This window comes from Phymastichus coffea, unplaced genomic scaffold (genome assembly GCF_024137745.1).
Source record: "Phymastichus coffea isolate CEN01 unplaced genomic scaffold, Cenicafe_Pcof_1.1 PCOF00152, whole genome shotgun sequence".
In the NCBI taxonomy this organism is placed as follows: Eukaryota; Metazoa; Arthropoda; class Insecta; order Hymenoptera; family Eulophidae; genus Phymastichus; species Phymastichus coffea.
The window spans coordinates 382,228-400,820 of NW_026706963.1; the positions used below are offsets into that span (position 1 = coordinate 382,228).

General features: G+C 48.1%; 1 protein-coding gene across 1 annotated transcript; it reads left to right on the forward strand.

Moving 5' to 3' along the window:
• The first annotated feature begins 16,102 nt into the window (after window positions 1–16,102).
• On the forward strand, window positions 16,103–17,918 carry LOC131672512 (odorant receptor 13a-like). Its single transcript, XM_058949776.1, has 6 exons — window positions 16,103–16,344; window positions 16,422–16,749; window positions 17,062–17,325; window positions 17,401–17,511; window positions 17,581–17,736; window positions 17,865–17,918. The coding sequence occupies exons 1-6, from the start codon at window positions 16,103–16,105 to the stop codon at window positions 17,916–17,918; spliced, it is 1,155 nt and encodes a 384-aa protein (XP_058805759.1).
• Window positions 17,919–18,593: the final 675 nt, after the last annotated feature.

Below are 18,593 nucleotides of genomic sequence, written 5' to 3' on the forward strand. Positions count from 1 at the left end.
AGTATCTCGGGCGCTATCTGTCTGCGAAAACAAGTCGGAGATATACGCGTATATTTTTGGACCGGCTCGGTGCGTGCCTGTGCTTCGTCAGCTGTTTGCACGACACTATCTTAGCGCGACGATAAAACTCGCAGGGAAAAACGACTTGCAAGTTCTATTTTCTCCTCGTACTCGGGCGACTTTCGTCGCCGCGACAGCTACGTGCACGTTCTAGCGCTACGTCGATCTTTTCTTCTCCGCGCTCGTAAGAAGTTGCCTCGTTACGCGACGAAAAATTAGGTCGAGATAAGAACAGCTGCCGATCGTTTTCTCCGAAGAAAGAAAGCATCCTCGAGACGAGATTTTTCTTTCTTTCTTACCAGAGAGAGAGAGAGAGAGAGAGAGAGAGAGAGAGAGAGAGAGAGAGAGAGAGAGAGACAGAGGTGCGACAAACTTGAGAGCGTGTTTCGCGCGACGCGCAGCGACAAGATGCAACCGACTGTGGCTGCGCGCTGATTCAGCGCGAGGCATAAATTTAGCCGAGCGCGAGGCTTGAATTCCCTAATGAATCTATGTGGCACAAGGCGCGTTGCACAATCGAGGGAAAAGCAGGCGCTCGGCGAACTCGCGGCGGATCGAGGCGCAGACCGCGTGGCGTGCGTCGCGAGCGCAGTCCCCCGACAGAGGTTGTTACGTGGTTTACTCGCGGCGCGAAGGGCTTCGGCGGATGGGCATCGGCAGCACGACGACGACACGCGTTGCGCTACTCGTCCGCGCCCATGATCGAGTTGCAACCGCCCCCCCCCCCTCTCGCGAGATAATTACTCTTCGAGCGCCCCCGCGATCTCGAGGCTCTCGTCGTCGCGCCTTTAGCCTTTTTGCCGCGCGCTTCGTCCGCCGTACGCGTCTTATTTACGACCGTTGTAAATCTCTGCGCGCACGCGCGCGCTTTCATTCTTTTTAATCGCGCCCGGCACTTTTTTTTTCGTTTTCTCACCGAGAACGTCACACGCGCCGCAATAACCCAATTTACGACTATTCAAACATCCAGGTTTTTCCTCGGCGTATTCTCGTCGCCTTGCTCAAACGCGATATTTGAGTTTTCAGGTGACTTTGAATAATATTTGCCTTTAATTGCATAAATTATCGGGTGGCTTTGATTAATATTTAACTTCGATCGTACACTTGGAATTGCTTGCGCTTCGATAAGAAATCTTGCCAAGAGCTTTTCGAAATATCTAGAGAGTAATCGACGAAAATTGAGCGATGTAGCATGCCAAAGTCATCGCGTGGCCTTGAACCAATCGAGAGAGGGAGAAAGAGCGAACGAAGAATTCTACTGGCTGTACTTGGCTTACACACGGGGAAACTTTTTTTATCGGCGTGCGTGCGTTGATTAATCCTTACTAGACGTACTTTGCTCGCTTTGTTCGCTTCATCCTTCCTGTGTTTCCCTTTTCTTTTGTTTTGACACGCGCGGCGCACTTTGCGAATAATGGAGCTTTCGTGTCATTAGGAATTCGCTGATCGTCGTCGTGTTTCGCTCTTGTAGAATGTAGTTATTTCCTGATCACTATAACTTGGCTTTTATCACGGCGTTGGCCACAAGGAAAGGGTTTTCTTTTGTTCCGTTCGATCAGTCGTAAACTTACTTCGTTGTACTTTTACGAAGGAACGTCATTATATTATATAAATTAATGAAGCTAACGATAAGTTAAGATAACCGTCAACCTTACAGTTATATCTTGAAGCATTTAATCGTAATCTAAATCGCCTCATCAATTTCATATTGATTAGTCAAGTGAACAATCTGTCGAGTACGTTCATCCGGTAATAAGAATACGTGTAATAAATTTTCATAAAAATGACAATATTTTCGTCGAAAAGAAATCAAAAGAAAGGAAAAAAGTTCTTCCTTCTGAATTAGCATCTTCATCCTCCTCCTCCTTCACCCTCGTGGCCCCGTATAAGACAGCGACGTCTCCTCACCGAGTCGATTGAATGATTTGCCAGTGCCGACTTCCTGCGAGCCCAAAGTACCTTTAGCAATTAGAACACTTTAACTGGACTCGCTGTCTCGCTCACAAATTGCTTAATCGATTCCCCAAAAGCGTTTTACTTGCCTCGCTCCCCCTCTGTCTCTCTTTCTCGACTTTCAATGGACTTTCTACGACCCAATATAGTTGTTTTCGACACGTTGTATTATTGTGTTTCGCTCTCGAATTATTTCTCACCGGCAAAATAGTAAAAGGTCTTCGTCAGAGATAGACAAGAGGTCCAGGGTCATCCGAGTATCTTTATTTTGAAACTGCGCTTGGTAAAAGCGTCGTCCGCAATGCGTAAGTATCTCCTCGGTGTGCTTGCTCGCCTGTATCCGATAGCGAGTCGCACATTTTAATTGAGCTCGCGCGGGAAAACGGGGAGCCCCTCGCGCGTATACCTACAAAGGAGAAAAACAATTGAGAGCGGCGTCCGCTTCGCGCCGGAGTCGAAGAAGCGAAAGAGGAGCACAGAAACCGGAACCCAGTAAATACGTGAAAAACTCGATAAAACTGTTTATCCGCTCCCCGAATACAAAGAATACAAAAGGTCGAAAAGCTCTCGCTCTCGCGTTCTGGAGTTCATCGGCACGCAACGCCGATAAGGCAGCTCTACAGGGTGAGTTGGTTCAAGGTCGCGCGCAAAGTCGTCGCAATTCGTTAAGCTTGTTTATCGGAGGGGCGCGTTAAAAGTGCGTGTAGATGGAGTTTGCCCCCTCGCGCGCCTACACGTATATAACGCGAAAGGTTATCGACCGTCGTCGTCGCCGCCCCCTTATCTCCTGCCTCCCTCCCTCCCTCCCTCGCTCTCGTTATTTTTCAGTTTCTCGCGCTCGTTGCGTTCGGATAAGAAATAAATAAACTGCAATCCGCGCTTCGAATATTGGACGAGAGAGAGAGAGAGAGAGAGAGAGAGAGAGAGAGTAGGTCGTACTTGCAAGCGCGCGAGATACAAACACTTAGCGCGTTATTACGTACGTCTGCGGACTGGAATAATAAGCGAAAGTGCGCGCCTCGCAGATAAAGCGAGAATTGCGACGTACCGCGCGCGTACATATATTGCAAAGGCTGCGCCTGCGATACGGACGGAAATAGCAAAGGCGCACGCGCCTCGATTGTTCGTTCGACTTATACCGAAACCGAAAGCCCGCGAGGATGAGTCGCGCTCATCGTACATACTGCACACTCGTCGGTTCGATAAACTCGTTAAATCGAATCCGCGTATCGCCACGGGAAGCCAATCGACTCCAGCGGATCTTATTGCCCCGGCGAGCTTTCTCGTGGATAGCGGTGGCTCGGTCGATCGTCTTAACGTACGTTCGATCCGCCGCGAAGGCTGTTGCATAAAGCGAAGCTCACTTCTCGGCCTGTTTGTGGATTTAAAAGAGCTGTAATCGCGAACGACGAACGCGAGGCGGAGGAACGCTTCTCGAAAGCTCTCGGGCTGACGCACGCGCGCGTATAAACTTTGCATCCGAATGGTAAGCACGGAGTCGCGGGCTCTCGTCGACGCGACAGCCGCGCCGTCGACGGCTTCTTTATCCGCGACGTTGCGCCAATGCACGGCCAGTGTGGAGGATTCTCCGGGTGTATTGTCGGGCCTAAGCCCTGTCAATTTCGCGATTCGCAATGTGGCGGTAAGCTCGCGCGTCGGCTTTCAATTCGCACAATGGGAAAGGAAAACATCTGTGATCTATTTCTGCCTCCCCGCTCCAAGTACCCGTGGACGAGCCGCAGCCTCTTGTGCTCCGTCGCGGCTGATCGGAGTGTGCGAAACGCCATGGCCGCTGTTGCGTCAGCGGCCGCGCTACCGTATATGTTGTATCCCTAATAAGCCGCTGCGATCCCTTCCTTGCATGCGCGCGCGTGGGAGGTAAAACCGACATCATCAATATTCATCGAGCCTTTCCTCCTTTCGCCGCGCGGAAACGCCGCCGGATATTTGGCTTCCTCCATCGAAAACTAAAGATTATACGCGCGCGCGCACACACGGCGCATTGCGAAATCAGTGCTACTCGGTTTTACGAGCGGTAGGCTATTTATAAGTTTGCGCGGATACGTAGCGGGTCATGGAACAAGGTCGGGTCCACGACATCGGTTTGCCTCTTAATTTCTGATTCGTATCCGTATTCGGAAGAAAGCTCGATTCATCGAGTTTGCCGTCGAACATTCGACGCCTCGCTTGTTTCTCCGCGCGAAAACCACTTTGCTCGTTCGCCGTCCGTTGAACGTCAGCCAGATGCATTGTGCAGGGTTCTATTGTCTCGTAGTCAGAATATCTTGGCTAATGACCTCGAGCTTGCCGCTAACCTTCGCCAGGCTCACAATGAGGTTTGTCTATGCGTTTCGATTAATTTCGTCGATGCGGATCGAGTCGTTTTTTAGATCAATTTGCCCTTTAGCGGAGGTTCGTAAAATTGTTTCGGGTAGCGCGTAAAAGATGATTCGTAAAGGCATTCGACAAGAGTTTTTGCTTGTACGAGTCGCTCCATTTTTTAACAATAGCGTTTAGAGGGTATTGTTATTTCTACACACCGCGGTTTCGAACTAAATATATCGTAAAATATCATAGGTCAAAAAAAAAACAATATTTTTAGAAATTATTTGAAATGTTCCATTTAAGAGAGTGCCAAGATAATGAATTGGCAAGAGTTATCGTGGATTCCTTTGTGTGTCGCGTGCGATAAGCGCTCATTATCAGAATGAAAATGTTGCTCTGACGGAAAGTAATTTACTTTCGTATGTTATCCAACCTGCGCGTGATCAGCGCGTATGCCGGCGAAGTGCGAATAACAATTTTACGAATCAAAATATGCCGATTCAATAACATTTCGATTTCAATATAAAGAGACGCACAGCCAGCGAATCAAGAGCGCGAATGAAGACGAACAAAAGAGAAAAAAAAAAAAAGAATGCGAATAACGGCAGGCGGCCAGTGGAGCAGAGACGAGAAGTCGGCGACGTTTCCTTCGATCGCGAGGCTTTCGCGCGCGCTCGCGCTTCCGTGAAAGCGAGAAGCTGGCTGTACGTATACGCACCGATTTTCCTCCTCTCCCTCGCTCTCTTCTGCGACGCCGAGTCTCGTACGGTCAGCGGTCGATTCGCCAACTCTTCGAACTCGACCGCCGCGCTCGCCTCTCCTTCCGCCTGTGCCTCGCTGAATTTCATTGTTGCCACGCGGAAAATCCCGAAAGCGCGCCAAATTATCCACGTCATAACGCACTGATCTCGCTGTTGTTTATGTTTACGCCGTAGCGTAATGGCGCATTCGACGAGTCTCTCTCTTGAAAAAGAAAAAAAAAAAGAGCGAATTATTTTACGAGACAGCCCATAAAGCGATTTGGCGTCGCAAAAACGCGATAAGAGTGCGTGCGAGATTCGCGCGAGCGATAAGATTGTACTGCAACTTCGTTATTTATTCCTAGCAGCGCAATTCCCATCGACGCGCGGCCGTAAAAGCGAACAAAAAAAATATAATAAATAAAAGCAATAAGGCGACTCGTCGTCGATTCGCAATTCAGCGGCGCGCGCGAAATGCCCGCGCAGTTGTCCCGTCATTATTTCGAGGCGAAAACAAAATCGAGCTACTTTTAATCCATCGATAAATAAATCAATTTGCCTGCGAGTGCACGCTAATTAACGTTCTCTGCGAGGCTCGACGCATTATCGGATAATTAATAGCCGAACGCCGCTCATGGGAAGATTGAGTGATTGACTATCTGCTGGCGAAGTAAAAAAAATCAATAATTGAAACGATCGATACACACCGTCTTAACGCTGTCTTGTTTCGCAATTCTGTTGTCTGAAGCGGATTATACGCCTTTCTAGTATTGCCGCATTCGTGGCTGTTGCCTTCGTTGGAGAATTGTAGTGTTATAACTTTTCTTAGAATATTACCGACAGTTACGACGGATTATTATTTAGGTCAAATTTGAAAATCCAGCTGGATTATCAGAGAATGGAAATGAAACGTCACAAAATTATGCGTTTTTTTTAACGCATTAACCGATACGACGTGTTAATGGCAACATACGACACTTTTAAATCAATTCAAAAGTGAACTGCACACAAATGATGTTTTGCTTCGTGCTGCTCTCGATCGCGTGTCATTAGATAACCTGAAGTTTGAAAAAAGCATTACGTCAAATTCCAACATCAATTAGCAGTTGTATGTTGAAAACACGGTCGCGATGTAGAAAAAAAAAAGAGCCGAGCCCGCGTATGTGCGTCCGTTCATTAATTAACGTCTTAACCGGCGATACTCGTGCGAAATAAAAAGACTCGGGCGCGCAATTTCATAAACGTGGAAATAACGGTGGCGACGTTACATCTTGTTTTTGCGGCCGGAAGGCACGCGCGAGATATAACAAAGAAAGGAGAGAAATGCCGACACGACGAGTCGATCGAGCGCAACCGAGTTCAGCTGGCGCGACGCAGTTCCAGTCGTGGGCGATTTCCTGGCGCGAATGTGTGCCAGGCGAGTCGCGCGCGGCCGCTATTAAGCGACAAAGCGAGCTGCACGCGCTTCGACGAAGCGCCATTGTCGCCATTGATTGTCTTCCAGGCTCGCCAAGCCAGCGTTGCAGCGCGAAGCCGATACGAGTACCCGCGAGAGTCGCGGAGCGCGGGAAATAAAAGGCAGGCTCCGCGCCTCGTCTGACGCAGGCACGCCGACGGGACGCGCGCGTCGTCGCCCTGCAAACCTTTCGCTTTGGACTGTCGTTCTCGCGACGACGCGCGGCTGTTATCTCGCTCGCGGCGAGCGATTCACGTGCGGCTCGGCGCACGTGAGTCTGGCGACCTGCTAAATAGCTCGCTCGACTCAACGCGATTCTTCGAATTTTATTGCGCGCGCGCTTGTTTGCTCGCGCACCTTCGTCAACGTAGATATCGCTGATTTTCATTTTCGGCGATCGCGATTGGCGACGCGCGCCAAAAAAGACAACGCGAGTCGCTTTGCCGGCAACTGGGTCACCGGTATTATTATGACCTGTCGCAACGGTTTATTATGGCATGCACATAAACTTTTTCTCTCTTTCGCTTTATTCCGGTAACGAAGACCAATAAAAACGGCGCCAACTCACTTTCACGACGATTGCCACTGTCGACTTCCTTTGTCCCTCTCTCGCTCGCTATATTAATCAGCGGCCAAGTTGTCACGTTGTTTTCGCGTCCCGATAAAATCGTGAATAATACCGTAGTTGAAAAGAAAACGGCTCTGGAAAAGTCGGACGCGAAATTATATATCGAGAGCCGCTGCCGGGAGATACGAAAAGCGCGGGCGCGCCGATCTAGAAAAGCCGCGAGACGCGCGCCACTTTCGCGAGCGCTGCAATTGCATACAAGTCGCATCGGCGCGCCGCGACGTCGAGGATCCCGTCTCGCTCTGCCAACGAAATCTCTCGCGAGGCGCCACGCGCCGCGATCGAGAAACAAAGACTTTTACTTGTTTTTTTTTTTCTTTTTTTTTTACGTAAGCGTCCGTGACGACGCTCGCGATCGGACGCGTGGTTCTCGTTTTTCTTTCTCTCCCTCCGCGGCCGCGCGAAGGCTGACTCAATCTCAATGATTCGAGCTAGGCGATCGACGATAACGCCCGTCGGTCGTGTTTCGAATCGACGTCGCCGCGACTCGTCGGGAGCTGCGGCATTGAACGAGCGTCGTCGTAATTTTTGCAGTTTCCGATAACAGTTGCCCGAGTTTCCAGCCCAGAGCGCACAAGCAGCCGAATAAACATTGCGATTGTCCTCGCGTGCTCGTATCTTTGCCGCGCTCGCTTCTCGCTGCGCGTTGGCGCACGTACAAAATAATCGACATTGAGAAGTTATTCAGCGATTCCCTCTCTTTTTATTCAACGTATAAGCCAGTACTTAAAAATAACGAGGCGCGAGAAGATGCGAACCAGCTAAGTGGTCGTTCACCGAGCTCTGCAGCTCCGTCGTTTATCTACGAAAAAAATAAGCCCCGGACTTCGCGAGACCACCTGGCTAAACAAATAATTACTCGAGTGTAAGCAATAAAATCATTACGTCGCTCGATTGCCGTGCCGACAGCTACGTCTCGATCCGTCATTAGAGGAGCTCGGCTCGGCGCGTAAGACATTGTCGCCGCTACAATGGGGAGTGATCGGTCGCGGCAACATCCGCCTGCTCCAAACTATGGGAGTTCCGTTAATCAAAGACGTTTGCCCTGACCTTCGATTTCTCGTCCGTTCCTGTTGCAAGGCCACGGATGCGCGCGCGGGAACCGCTGAGGGCAGGTGTGGCTCTACCTATTGTTCGGCTAAATTTAACGCGTCTTTCACTCTCTCTCTCTCGCCAATTTTCTTCGACGCAATTCCCGAGCGCGACTGACCGAAGCTTCTTTTCCAACTGGGAAGTTCCGATACGTCGTTCCGTTCTTTCGAAGCGCAGCTGTCGGGGGCGGGTTCGTCGATCGGTCGTGTTTCATAATTTGTCGGGCTCGTCGACGGTCTCGCAAGGCAACGCGCGCGAACCAATATCAAGTTGGAATCCATCGCGAACGAGTCGACGAAACGGCCGAAGAAGACGCGAGCGAGAGAAAGAGATACCGTCGCGTAATATAGACACTCGGAGCGCAGCATCAGTGTGCCAATGCCAATTTAATTTCAAAACGCGACTATGCACGCGAGACAGCGCGGATTATGCATTAGCTGCTTTGCCGTGATGATACGAGTCGTCTGCGAAAACTTTGGTGCTGACACTGGTTGGGATCGTCGTCGAAAGAACTGAGAGAGCATTAATGTTTATGTTTTCTTTTTTTATTTCTCCAATTTATTACTTAATCAATAATACATCGGCACAATATATAGTCTTATATATCTATACGCGCGCGCCGCGCGTTACGAAACTAGCGGCGAGGAAGCATACACAAAATGAACGACCATTCATCGGGGCTTCGTAATCATACGCCAATGAAACAATCGCTCGAGCCTGCTACAAGATACACGTATGGGGAACATCTATCGAATTTTATTTTACAACTTTCCGCACGAGCGATTGTTTCCTCGGCTCGTGCGCAGCCCCCCGATCGTCACCTGCAAACGGGAAAGGCGAGCGCGCCTTTCTTTTTTTAAACACACAAACGCAGACGCGTTACAACGAAGATCGCGATCGAGCACGCAATGCACACGAACGAAAACAGAACCAACAAGAACGACGAGTCCTCGCTCTTTTCAGCAGTTCAACATTCGCACGACTCTCTCTCGCTCAGACAAACGCGTTTCGCGAAATTATATATACGTATATATATAAAAAAACGGAAATACATTTGCACAGTTAAGCACACACAATAATTATCTAGTATCTACAAATATGTTTGTATGTATGTATGTATGTATGTATGTATGTATGACGACACTCGTCGTGTTATATCTCTATATCACAGTCAAAGTCTTATGATCTACGCGAGGAGGCCGCACGTCGAGCGGATAGACAATGCGCGTGGCGCGCAGCGGCTCAGGCGACTCGGCGGGACCGATCCAGCCAGAACGCACTCGCACTCGGCCGCCGGCGCGTCCTCGCGGGAACGGAAAAGTCACGTGGAGACGGCGCGGAGCCCTTGCGGCTCGGCCTGCGGATCGTCGGCTCGTAGCTCGGGAGGCGCGTCCGGACGGCCGGCGCGACGCATCGATCCGCCACTGCACGCACAGAGAGAAGGCGGCGGCGAGCGTCGCACACATGGAACAACGACGAGACAGAACACACAGTTGGCCGCCGGCGCTGTCGCGCTCGGCTCGCGTGGCTTTCGGCCAGGCAGCCGCGACAGCCCGGCGAGCGCCGAGGCGGCCCCTTACAGGTCCTCCTCCTCCTCGACGATGGGCAGGCTGCTCTGGTGCAGCAGCGGACTGGACCGCGGGGTGAAGGCCAGGATCCAGTACTCGAGGTCTTTGGGGTTGTCCAGCAGGAAGGTGAGCGAGAACGGGATGTCCCAGCCCTTCTGGCGCACGAGGAAGGCGTCGTCGCTGAGGCGCTCGATCGAGGCGCTGCGCAGGTTCACCACGGTGATGGGCTGGCCGAGCTTCTTCTGCGGGTAGATCACGGCGAAGTGCTCCACCGAGGTGCGGTAGACCTTCACCTGCACCGACTGGTTGCCCCGCGTGCCCAGCAGCGTCATCAAGCCGCTCATGTTCTCCGTGTTCCAGCACGAGTCCACGTTGGACCGCTTGCTGCTGCTCTCGTCGAAGTGCAGGAAGTTGGTGTGCATCGTGACGTCGGCCGGCATCTTCGCTGGTGGCTTGTTGCCTCGCGTTAGCGAACTGGGCGAGCTCGGCGAATTGTCGGAGCGTGCGCTTGACTCGCGGCGGCGGCGGCTGCGGAGGCGGAGGCTACTGGCACTGAGCGCTGGCGGTCGACTGACTGGGGAGAGCGCGGCCGGCTCGCATTTATAGAGCGCGGCGCCGGCGGCGGCGGCGCTGCTCGCACGCGCGCCCATGCGTCGCCGCTCCGTCTGCCCGAGGAAAATGCCATCGAGGCGTTCGGCTGCGCCGCGGCTTTTCCGCGAACGCGGAAGGATGCTGCGGCTCGTTGCTGCGTCGCGAAGCCTCGTCGAGGCGCGCGGCTCGCTCGGGAATCGCGGAAATCGATCTCGGCGGCTCGCGAAAGTACTTTTCCGACGCGCGCGCGGAAAGCGTAGCCGTTGTTTTGCTCGGCGCGCGATTATGTCACCGCGTCGCGATAGCTCGATCGCGCTTCGCGGGCGGCTCTTTAAACGACCTCCGCCGACGCGCGGCGAACGGGAGCGAGCGAGATTCGCGCCGCGCTACGATTTCCCCGAAGTCTCCGAAATAAAAGCTCTTGGCTCGCGGCCCGCGGCGACAAAGGCGAACGGCGGTGAGCTTTTTCCGTCTGTTTTTCGGAAAGTTACCTCGCGGTCGTGATAATGGGCTCGTTAGCCGTGCGACATTGGCTGATCGCCGATCCGAGCCGTGCGTCGCCCCGATTGGCCGGCTCGGCTTCGGCGTCCGCGCTAAACGAATGCGGGACGCGTGGGACACGGAGGGTGTCCGCTGGCGACGAACACGAGCCCAGACCTGGGCGCTTTGACGCACAGGACGCTCGTTAGCAATCGGACCGAGTCAGTCTAGGAGCACGCCCTTGCCGTCGCGCGGCAGTCGAGCGCTTCGAAAATTCGAGCCCGCGCGCCAGCGATCGGCAAGCGCTTGCGTGCGCAAGCTCGTCTCTCCTTTGTGCTTGCCCGCGGACTACAATTAGGTCGGTCAGGCCTTTTACAGCGACCAGATGTTCCGTTGTCTACCGCTCGAAAAAGTATTTCGCTTTATTATCTTTTCTCTGGATTTTTTTCCCTTTCCTTCTTCTTCTTCTTCTTCTTTCTTCTTTTTACGCGGCTATTGGCGCTCGTTGAAAAGCCACGACCGAATCGTGTTTTTCACGCGGAACAGCAAATTCGTTGCTAATCGAGCAGTGAGCCTGACACCCACCACTGTGCGTTGACGTTTATGCAAGTGTCAAACGGCTCGGCGAAACAAACGATAACGGGCGATTTCAAGAACAGTCGGTCGGGTCATCCTTCGCGGTTCGAATCGGCGAATGTCTTATTTCGGGCATATGCTCAAAAATTGGAGGGCCAAGCGTGAAAAAAATATACAATTCGTTTTTGACGCACACGTGAGATGTGAGCCGCGCAATTTCCATATTAAATTGGGTATTCTCCATGAGTCATTATTTGGTTTCGTTGATAGACAAAACAAAACAACGAATGAACGATCTGCAGCAAAGGCGGGAGACGATTGTCAATGTACTTCAGAGCGCGTGTTATTGAATCGATGAGCACGGTAAATAATTTATTTTATCGCGCGATGCCCGGGATTCGTAATCTATATCACGGAGAGCACAGACGGGAAAAAACCGGGCCACCGCATTGTCCGGAGTTACGGAATCGATAAAGTAAGAACTGGTATGACAAGCACGTGCGTGTAGTGAGTTTTAGATTTTTTTCTCGAGAGTCTCAATGAAAAGACAATTTTGTAGCTCGTTAACGCTCGTCGCGATATTTCGATCTCGATTTTCGGCCGCGACTCTCAAAAGAAAACCAGCCTCGCTCGTAAATATTCGATGAAAGCCCGCAACAATGCTCATTCGATCCGTAGGAACGCCAACGAGATGCGATAGTTGGGAAAGGAAGAAAGGGAGAGCCGCCAGCCGCGCGAAGACAATGCGTGTTTGGCACTCGCCCAACGACACGCGCGTCGAGCTGCGAATCGGTCATCGCGGATTCAATTTTCTTTCTCCCCGTGGTCGTTTCGCGTCCAGGACGGCCAGGCGACTCCGCGTAAAGTCCAGCGAGTTACCTCGCGTTACACGCTCGTTCGCTGCACTCGTCTCTCGCGCGTGTACGACAGCTTGTTGTCGCGATGTCTCGCGCCTGTTGCGTCACGCGCAATGTCTTCTCTCCGTCGCTTGGTCGCGAGCTTATTTTGTACTGCGCTCGCTGCTGTTGTTCCGAGAGTTGCTTGACCTAAATCCTCGAGCGTGAAAAACGCACGCAACTCGAGAGCGCGAGATGGCTCGTGCTCCAAACAACGTTGATCGAGGAATGCAATCGCGATACGCCGTTCGATAGGGAGTCGATATAATCGCCGAAGCACTTCCACGGATTTGTTGTTCGGCGCTCGTGACGTCAATGAACTTTACGGAGCCGCGAGAGCGGCGAGAACGCTGATGCAATGTCCCGAGGGAAGCTTTTCAATACATACAAAACGAACGAGACGCACAGCTCGGGGACGAGCGAGTTGTTTACGAGCAAGGCTCGAGCCGACGGATCGCGAAGCTTTCTATATTCGCGCCTCGCCGACAACCGGCAGAGCAAGCCATTTCGCGTCACCCGCCCGCATCGCATAATTCATTCGCTGGCGCGGGCGAGAGAGCGCGTTTTATTTCCAGGGGTGCGCGTGCCTTGCGTGACTCTGCGCGCCGAGGAGAGCGGTCAACTTACCTTGCCGATCGTTGCGGCGATCGTTTAGCTTTTTGTTCGCGGTCGCGAAACGACGACGCCGAGGCGGCGGCGGCGGAACATCAGAAACGTCGCGAGCAACGAGTCTCGAGCTTTCGTTACGCGAGGCTGCGAGAGAGATGATTTGGTTGTCGCGTGCCGCGAATCGCGCGCAAGGCAGTCGAAACAACGACACGTAGCCAGGCAAAATAACGTTCAATCCATCGGCCTCCTGCCATGGATCTCGGCAGCGAAGACCGCCGAGATCCTCTTTGGTTTGCCGTGAGGTCCCTAATACTCTCGATGACGGCATGCCATGCCAATGGCTCGTGCGCCTTCGCCGCCTGCAATAGAGCTGCACGCGCCAATGCAAAGTAAATGTTGTCGCGGCGAATTTTTCCGTCGGTCGGGCGCCGTTCCGCTGCGAAGAGCGCCGATCGGCCGCGGATTTGAAGTCAACTGACTCCCGAAAACCGGTATCAAAGGTCAGCGCCTCTCGCGTCGAGAGAAGAGAGCGCCGAGTTGCCGCGCGATAAGAGATATCCGACAAGCTTATAAGCGCGTCAATTATTGCGAGTGGCACGTGCAGCGAGCGTCCGCGAGCGAATGGTACGATCCGAGCCCTATGCGTGCACCTGTCCACGTGCGTTCTCGCGGAAGAGCACCGACGCAACGAATTTTAACGAGACACCGCAGTCGCACTCTCGACGCACGCGAAGGGCTTGGAATTTCGCCGCCACCCCCCTCCCGCCTCTCCCTTCGACGCTTCGGCAATATCAAATATTCGCGATGATCCGCAAGTCGACCGGGCCACGTGCACGTGGCCTTCTGGCGCGCTTCACGTGCGCTCGCTGCGCCCATGTGATGTGAAAACGCCGAACGTGCGAGTCAATTTTCCGCACGGATAATATATCGATTATTCGAACGTGCTCGCGCCTGATATGCTCGTGGAGAGCACCCGAGGGTCACGCCTGTAGCCGTATAAATGTGTAGCGATTTCAGGTAGCTGTCCTTTTATTTATTTATTTTATTTTATTCTTTTCGTTTTGTCGCTACACGCTCGAATGATTATCGTCGTTGTTTGCCGTGGTCGCGATTATACTCTGAGAGCGAATCTATTTCAGCGGGGTTAGCCAGCAAATGCCGTCTAGACGCATCGTAATATTGGCCGCCGGCTCGCCTGGTGCGCATCCAATGGAAAATACCTGCCTTCGGCATCATTAGCCGTGCCGATTCCAATGGCAGCGGTGTCCCACGCCCTCGTCGCCGAGCGAATCGTATTTGTTCTTGCAACAATTGCGATTAGCCAGTCGAATCGTCCACCCCCCGTACAGGCGGACGCGTTGTGAATTAGTAGGAACTCGACTCGAGAGATTGTCGGCGATGCATGTACCCGCAACTCGCGACGCTAAACGGCAACGGAGCAAATTTTCAAGTATCCTCGTTTAAGAAAAACGCATTTAATGTCTTTCAAGCGGGAATGAGGAATACAATCTTTCTTTCTTGTTGCATTAAAGTAGAATCGCTCGTTTTCATCGCACCCTATGATTACATTTTAATTGCCGTGAGCACAAGATATGTGCATTCAAGGACTCGAGCAAACGTCGTCGTTGGTGAGCTCTGCATTGTCAAAAGTAAAAGTACAATTCTAAAATATTTGTTCAAGCAACGAATGATACATTTACTTGATTTACTATTTGTGGAATAAAATTGTTATTTAGTCAAATTATTTTTTCGTCAATCAATAATCACCAATATGATATTAATGTATTTTCAGCATGGTCGATAACTTACTCGAAAATGGATCCTGAATTAAGCCTGAGCATTGTTATTACATAGTGATAATAGGCGAAATATCTATTTCTAATATGCTATGACATAAAAAAACTATATTGATAATATGTACCAACATTTTGATTATCTACAGTAGATGTTGCCATTAGAAGAAATCTTCCTTACCTTAATATCTGCCAACGATAAGCATGAATATTGGAATGTTCTGAAAAATTACAAGAGATGTCGCTACTAATTAAAGAGCGTGTTAATAGGAATTGAGTTGAATCGCAATTAGCTCTGCAAAGTGTTTACGGGTATGATACGCGTATCGACGATTTTTTTCATTTTTACTGCATTCGTTGCATCAACACAGAATGTTTTTGAATGAGCCTCTACCAATGGTGCGCTGATGCCAGGCGTTCACGCTTTGGAAGTTAATACGAAATCAGCTTTTCTGCGTGTTAGCGAACGCGTGAGCGTCGATTAACAATACTAAAGAATTATTTTAACCCATCTGTTCCTGATATCACGCAGATGAGCAGCAACATTTTGGAATTCTAATATGTCTAGAAGTGCTCATGATTATCCGAGCATTCGCACTATGACCTTTCCAGCCATAAAAAATTAATTATAATTATCGTGTTTTTTATACATATTAACTGCACAGATGTATATACAGACCTTTGTTATTCGTAAGTTTTTCTTTGTAGAGTCACCAAAATTACCACTCATACGTAATATTTACGAGAAACTAGTTCTTTCTATATAATAAAAAATATATTTGAAATAACTGATTGCACAAATATGTTCCTTTTATCGTCCTTTTAATTATTTTACATTTGCTTAATTTATTGCTTCCGATGGCTTGCTAATCTGGACACTTTAGTTGTTTTCGTTTATTTTTTACACATATTGTACGAAGCTTCGACCAAGTAATTTTTATCTTCATTTGCTTGAAAATCTCTCTTATAGAATGCAGAGTAGAATACTAGTTATTAATGTTTCATGTGGCACCCACATCGAGTATTTGCGTAAGAACCAAGCTTATGATTAGTCGATTTAAATATTCCAACTGTAATACTAGTAGTCCATTATAATATCGGGATTTAGTGTGAGGACTGATGTTAAATTCATTGCTTTCTTGGAATCGAAATCCGCACATAAACCGGCTTTCCGTTGATCGAGGCCAGTAAACTACGGAGCTGAAACCATTTACTGATTGTCAGTAATAGAAAATCTTAGATTGAAAAGACATCCCTTTTGTAAGATGCATTCGATCTTTATCCATGTAACATCTAAATAGTAATATTTCTTGAAAAGTTAATACATGAAAAGTGATGACACTATTGATAAACAAGCCACTGAAATTCATTTTAAAACTTTTAGGCCTATGGCCTTACAATTTCAATATCTTTGGCCCATTGATTTTAGCCTCATCTATTGTTACGACCTTACCTTTTCAATTGTGGTATGCACTTATTTCAAGTGAAAATCCGGTGATGTTGATGGATGGTTTGAGCGATATGTTTGCTCAAACTATAATACTCATTAAAATATTCATAATGTGGAAAAACAAGAGGTACCAACATTTTCTTTTATAAAATATTCTCAGTCGTGAGCCTCTCGAAGAAAATTGTTTGTGTGCGAAAATTTCAGGTTGATAAACGGTTTATTAAAAGACGTATTGAATGACTGGAAAGTGAAAAAATTGCCAGCGAACTGGAAGTCGATCTCTCGGACATGTACTTTATTTTGTAGGGTCGTTATTACGATGTACGCCACCGCCACGACAGTTTATTTTCCAGATCTTGTACTGTCTTATTTTGGACAACCGAAAGAGCACAGGAAGCTATTTTTCGCGTCGAAATACCCTTTCGATTATCATTCTTCTCCTATATATGAAATAGTGATTCTCGTGCAAATCATACAATGTTTACTTATTGTAGCCGCTGATTTAGTGAGTCAGACTCTTCTTGCTGCATTGGTATGGAACTAGAAATTATACGAGTAAAGGAAATCACATAAAGATTTAACAGCACGCTTTAAGTATGCAACGCTTCATCTGTCAGGAAAAGTACTTTTCCTCGATCACAAGCACGTTGCCGGTAGAAAAATGCATTCTAAGTGTACAAAGAATAAAATACGTTAACACCAATCATGCTTGCGATAAACATTATTTCCAACGTGCACAAACAATCGAAAACATTGATTTCTAACAATTATTAACGACTCTTAGCTTCATTGATTAATTCTATAATATTTAGATTATTGACTATGAATACATCTAATTTTTTAGATTTTACATGCAAGTGCACACATGGCATTATTTAAAGTTTACCTTAGAGTATATTCAGACAGTATTGTCTCTAGTCGGAAACTACACGGAGGATATCGTTGTGACAAAGATAATTTTATGTTTCTTTTGAAACGGATAGTGAAACAACACGTGAAAATTTTAGATATAGTTGATCGAATTGATGCTGTTTACTCCTTCGTCTCATTGTTTCAATTGCTTTTTAGTAATGTTATTATTTGCGTCACTGGATACGTTTTGATTACTGTAATGGAAAAATAATGACGCTCATCTCAACTGTATTAAAAAATGTACATCTATCGACGATTGCTTTCATTTTAGGCTGTTAATTTAACCAACATGCTGTACCTGATAAAGTTTCTGATGTTCATCCTTGTGATGTTTCTTCAAGCTTTTACATTTTGCTTCGCTGGGCAATATTTGCGGAATCAGGTATTGCAATTATAATTTTACCTATATAATTTACGAATAAATTAACACTCGACCTTTAATTAAATCCAGGGCGAATCACTTGTTCATGCCGTATACGATTGCGAATGGTACGCTGGAACTCCACAAGAAGTTCGTATGTTGTCGCTGATACTATTTAAGACTCAAAATCCTTTGACTCTGAGTGGCGGTAAATTATTTGAACTTTCTGCAAATAGCTTTACAATGGTAAAAGCTCGAGTTTCGTCAATTCAATTCTTCACTGATATCAATCTTCAAACATTCGATTTCATTGGCACACAATTTAGCGCGTTCGTTTATCTATTAACCCATTTACCGAAACATTTATTTTACAGATTGTTAAAACATCTTTGTCGTATCTATCTGTTCTAAGAGCAGTCTATGCTTGAGATTTAACGCGAGATAAACCGACTATTATGCAAAACAGTATGAAAATGCTATTCGTATTAGAATATTTAAATGATAAACAATGGTTTCAATAAAAAATGAAATTCATCGAATAAAACCAAAACTAACAGCCACTATTTGAAGAAATGATGTTTATTGTAAAGCAACACCTGAGAATTAGCTGAAGATATTCAAACAAACGTATCTTGAAATAACAAAATATGATATTAACATGCTTTTTTAGCATAGAACAGGATGAAACTTTTAGGACTGTATGCCGTTTGTCGTCAAATTTCAGATAGTAACATCTTTTTTTATATTTTACATATTTTGAGTGTTGGAAACTCGTGGTGATTTTATTGTTTGTTTGATATCTATACTATGATTTTGAAATAGGTATTCCTTCCTAATAAAGATATAGACATAATTTCTAATATGCTAAACTCGTAGGAAATGGCTCTTTGGATGTACTTTCAACAATTTATTATTAACTTTAGCACAACATTCGAACGACATATAAAATTTTTTTTTTCGTGAAACTAAACTAATATGGCGCTTGTGATGCAAGCCTCCCCATGCTGCAAGTCCTCCTTCCCTTGCGCATTCTTATTTATTCATGCTGCAACTACGTATACACACATTTCAATTTCACTTTATATGTTCGCGTGAAAGGTATA

What these genes read in the sequence shown, in the direction of transcription:
- LOC131672512 (XM_058949776.1), top strand. Translation starts at nt 16,103, where the DNA reads ATGACACTATTGATAAACAAGCCACTGAAATTCATTTTAAAACTTTTA. An exon ending in ATAATGTGGAAAAACAAGAG is followed by an intron (nt 16,345 to 16,421) that starts GTACCAACATTT and finishes CGAAAATTTCAG; the next exon opens with GTTGATAAACGGTTTATTAA. An exon ending in CTGCAAATAGCTTTACAATG is followed by an intron (nt 17,737 to 17,864) that starts GTAAAAGCTCGA and finishes TTTATTTTACAG; the next exon opens with ATTGTTAAAACATCTTTGTC.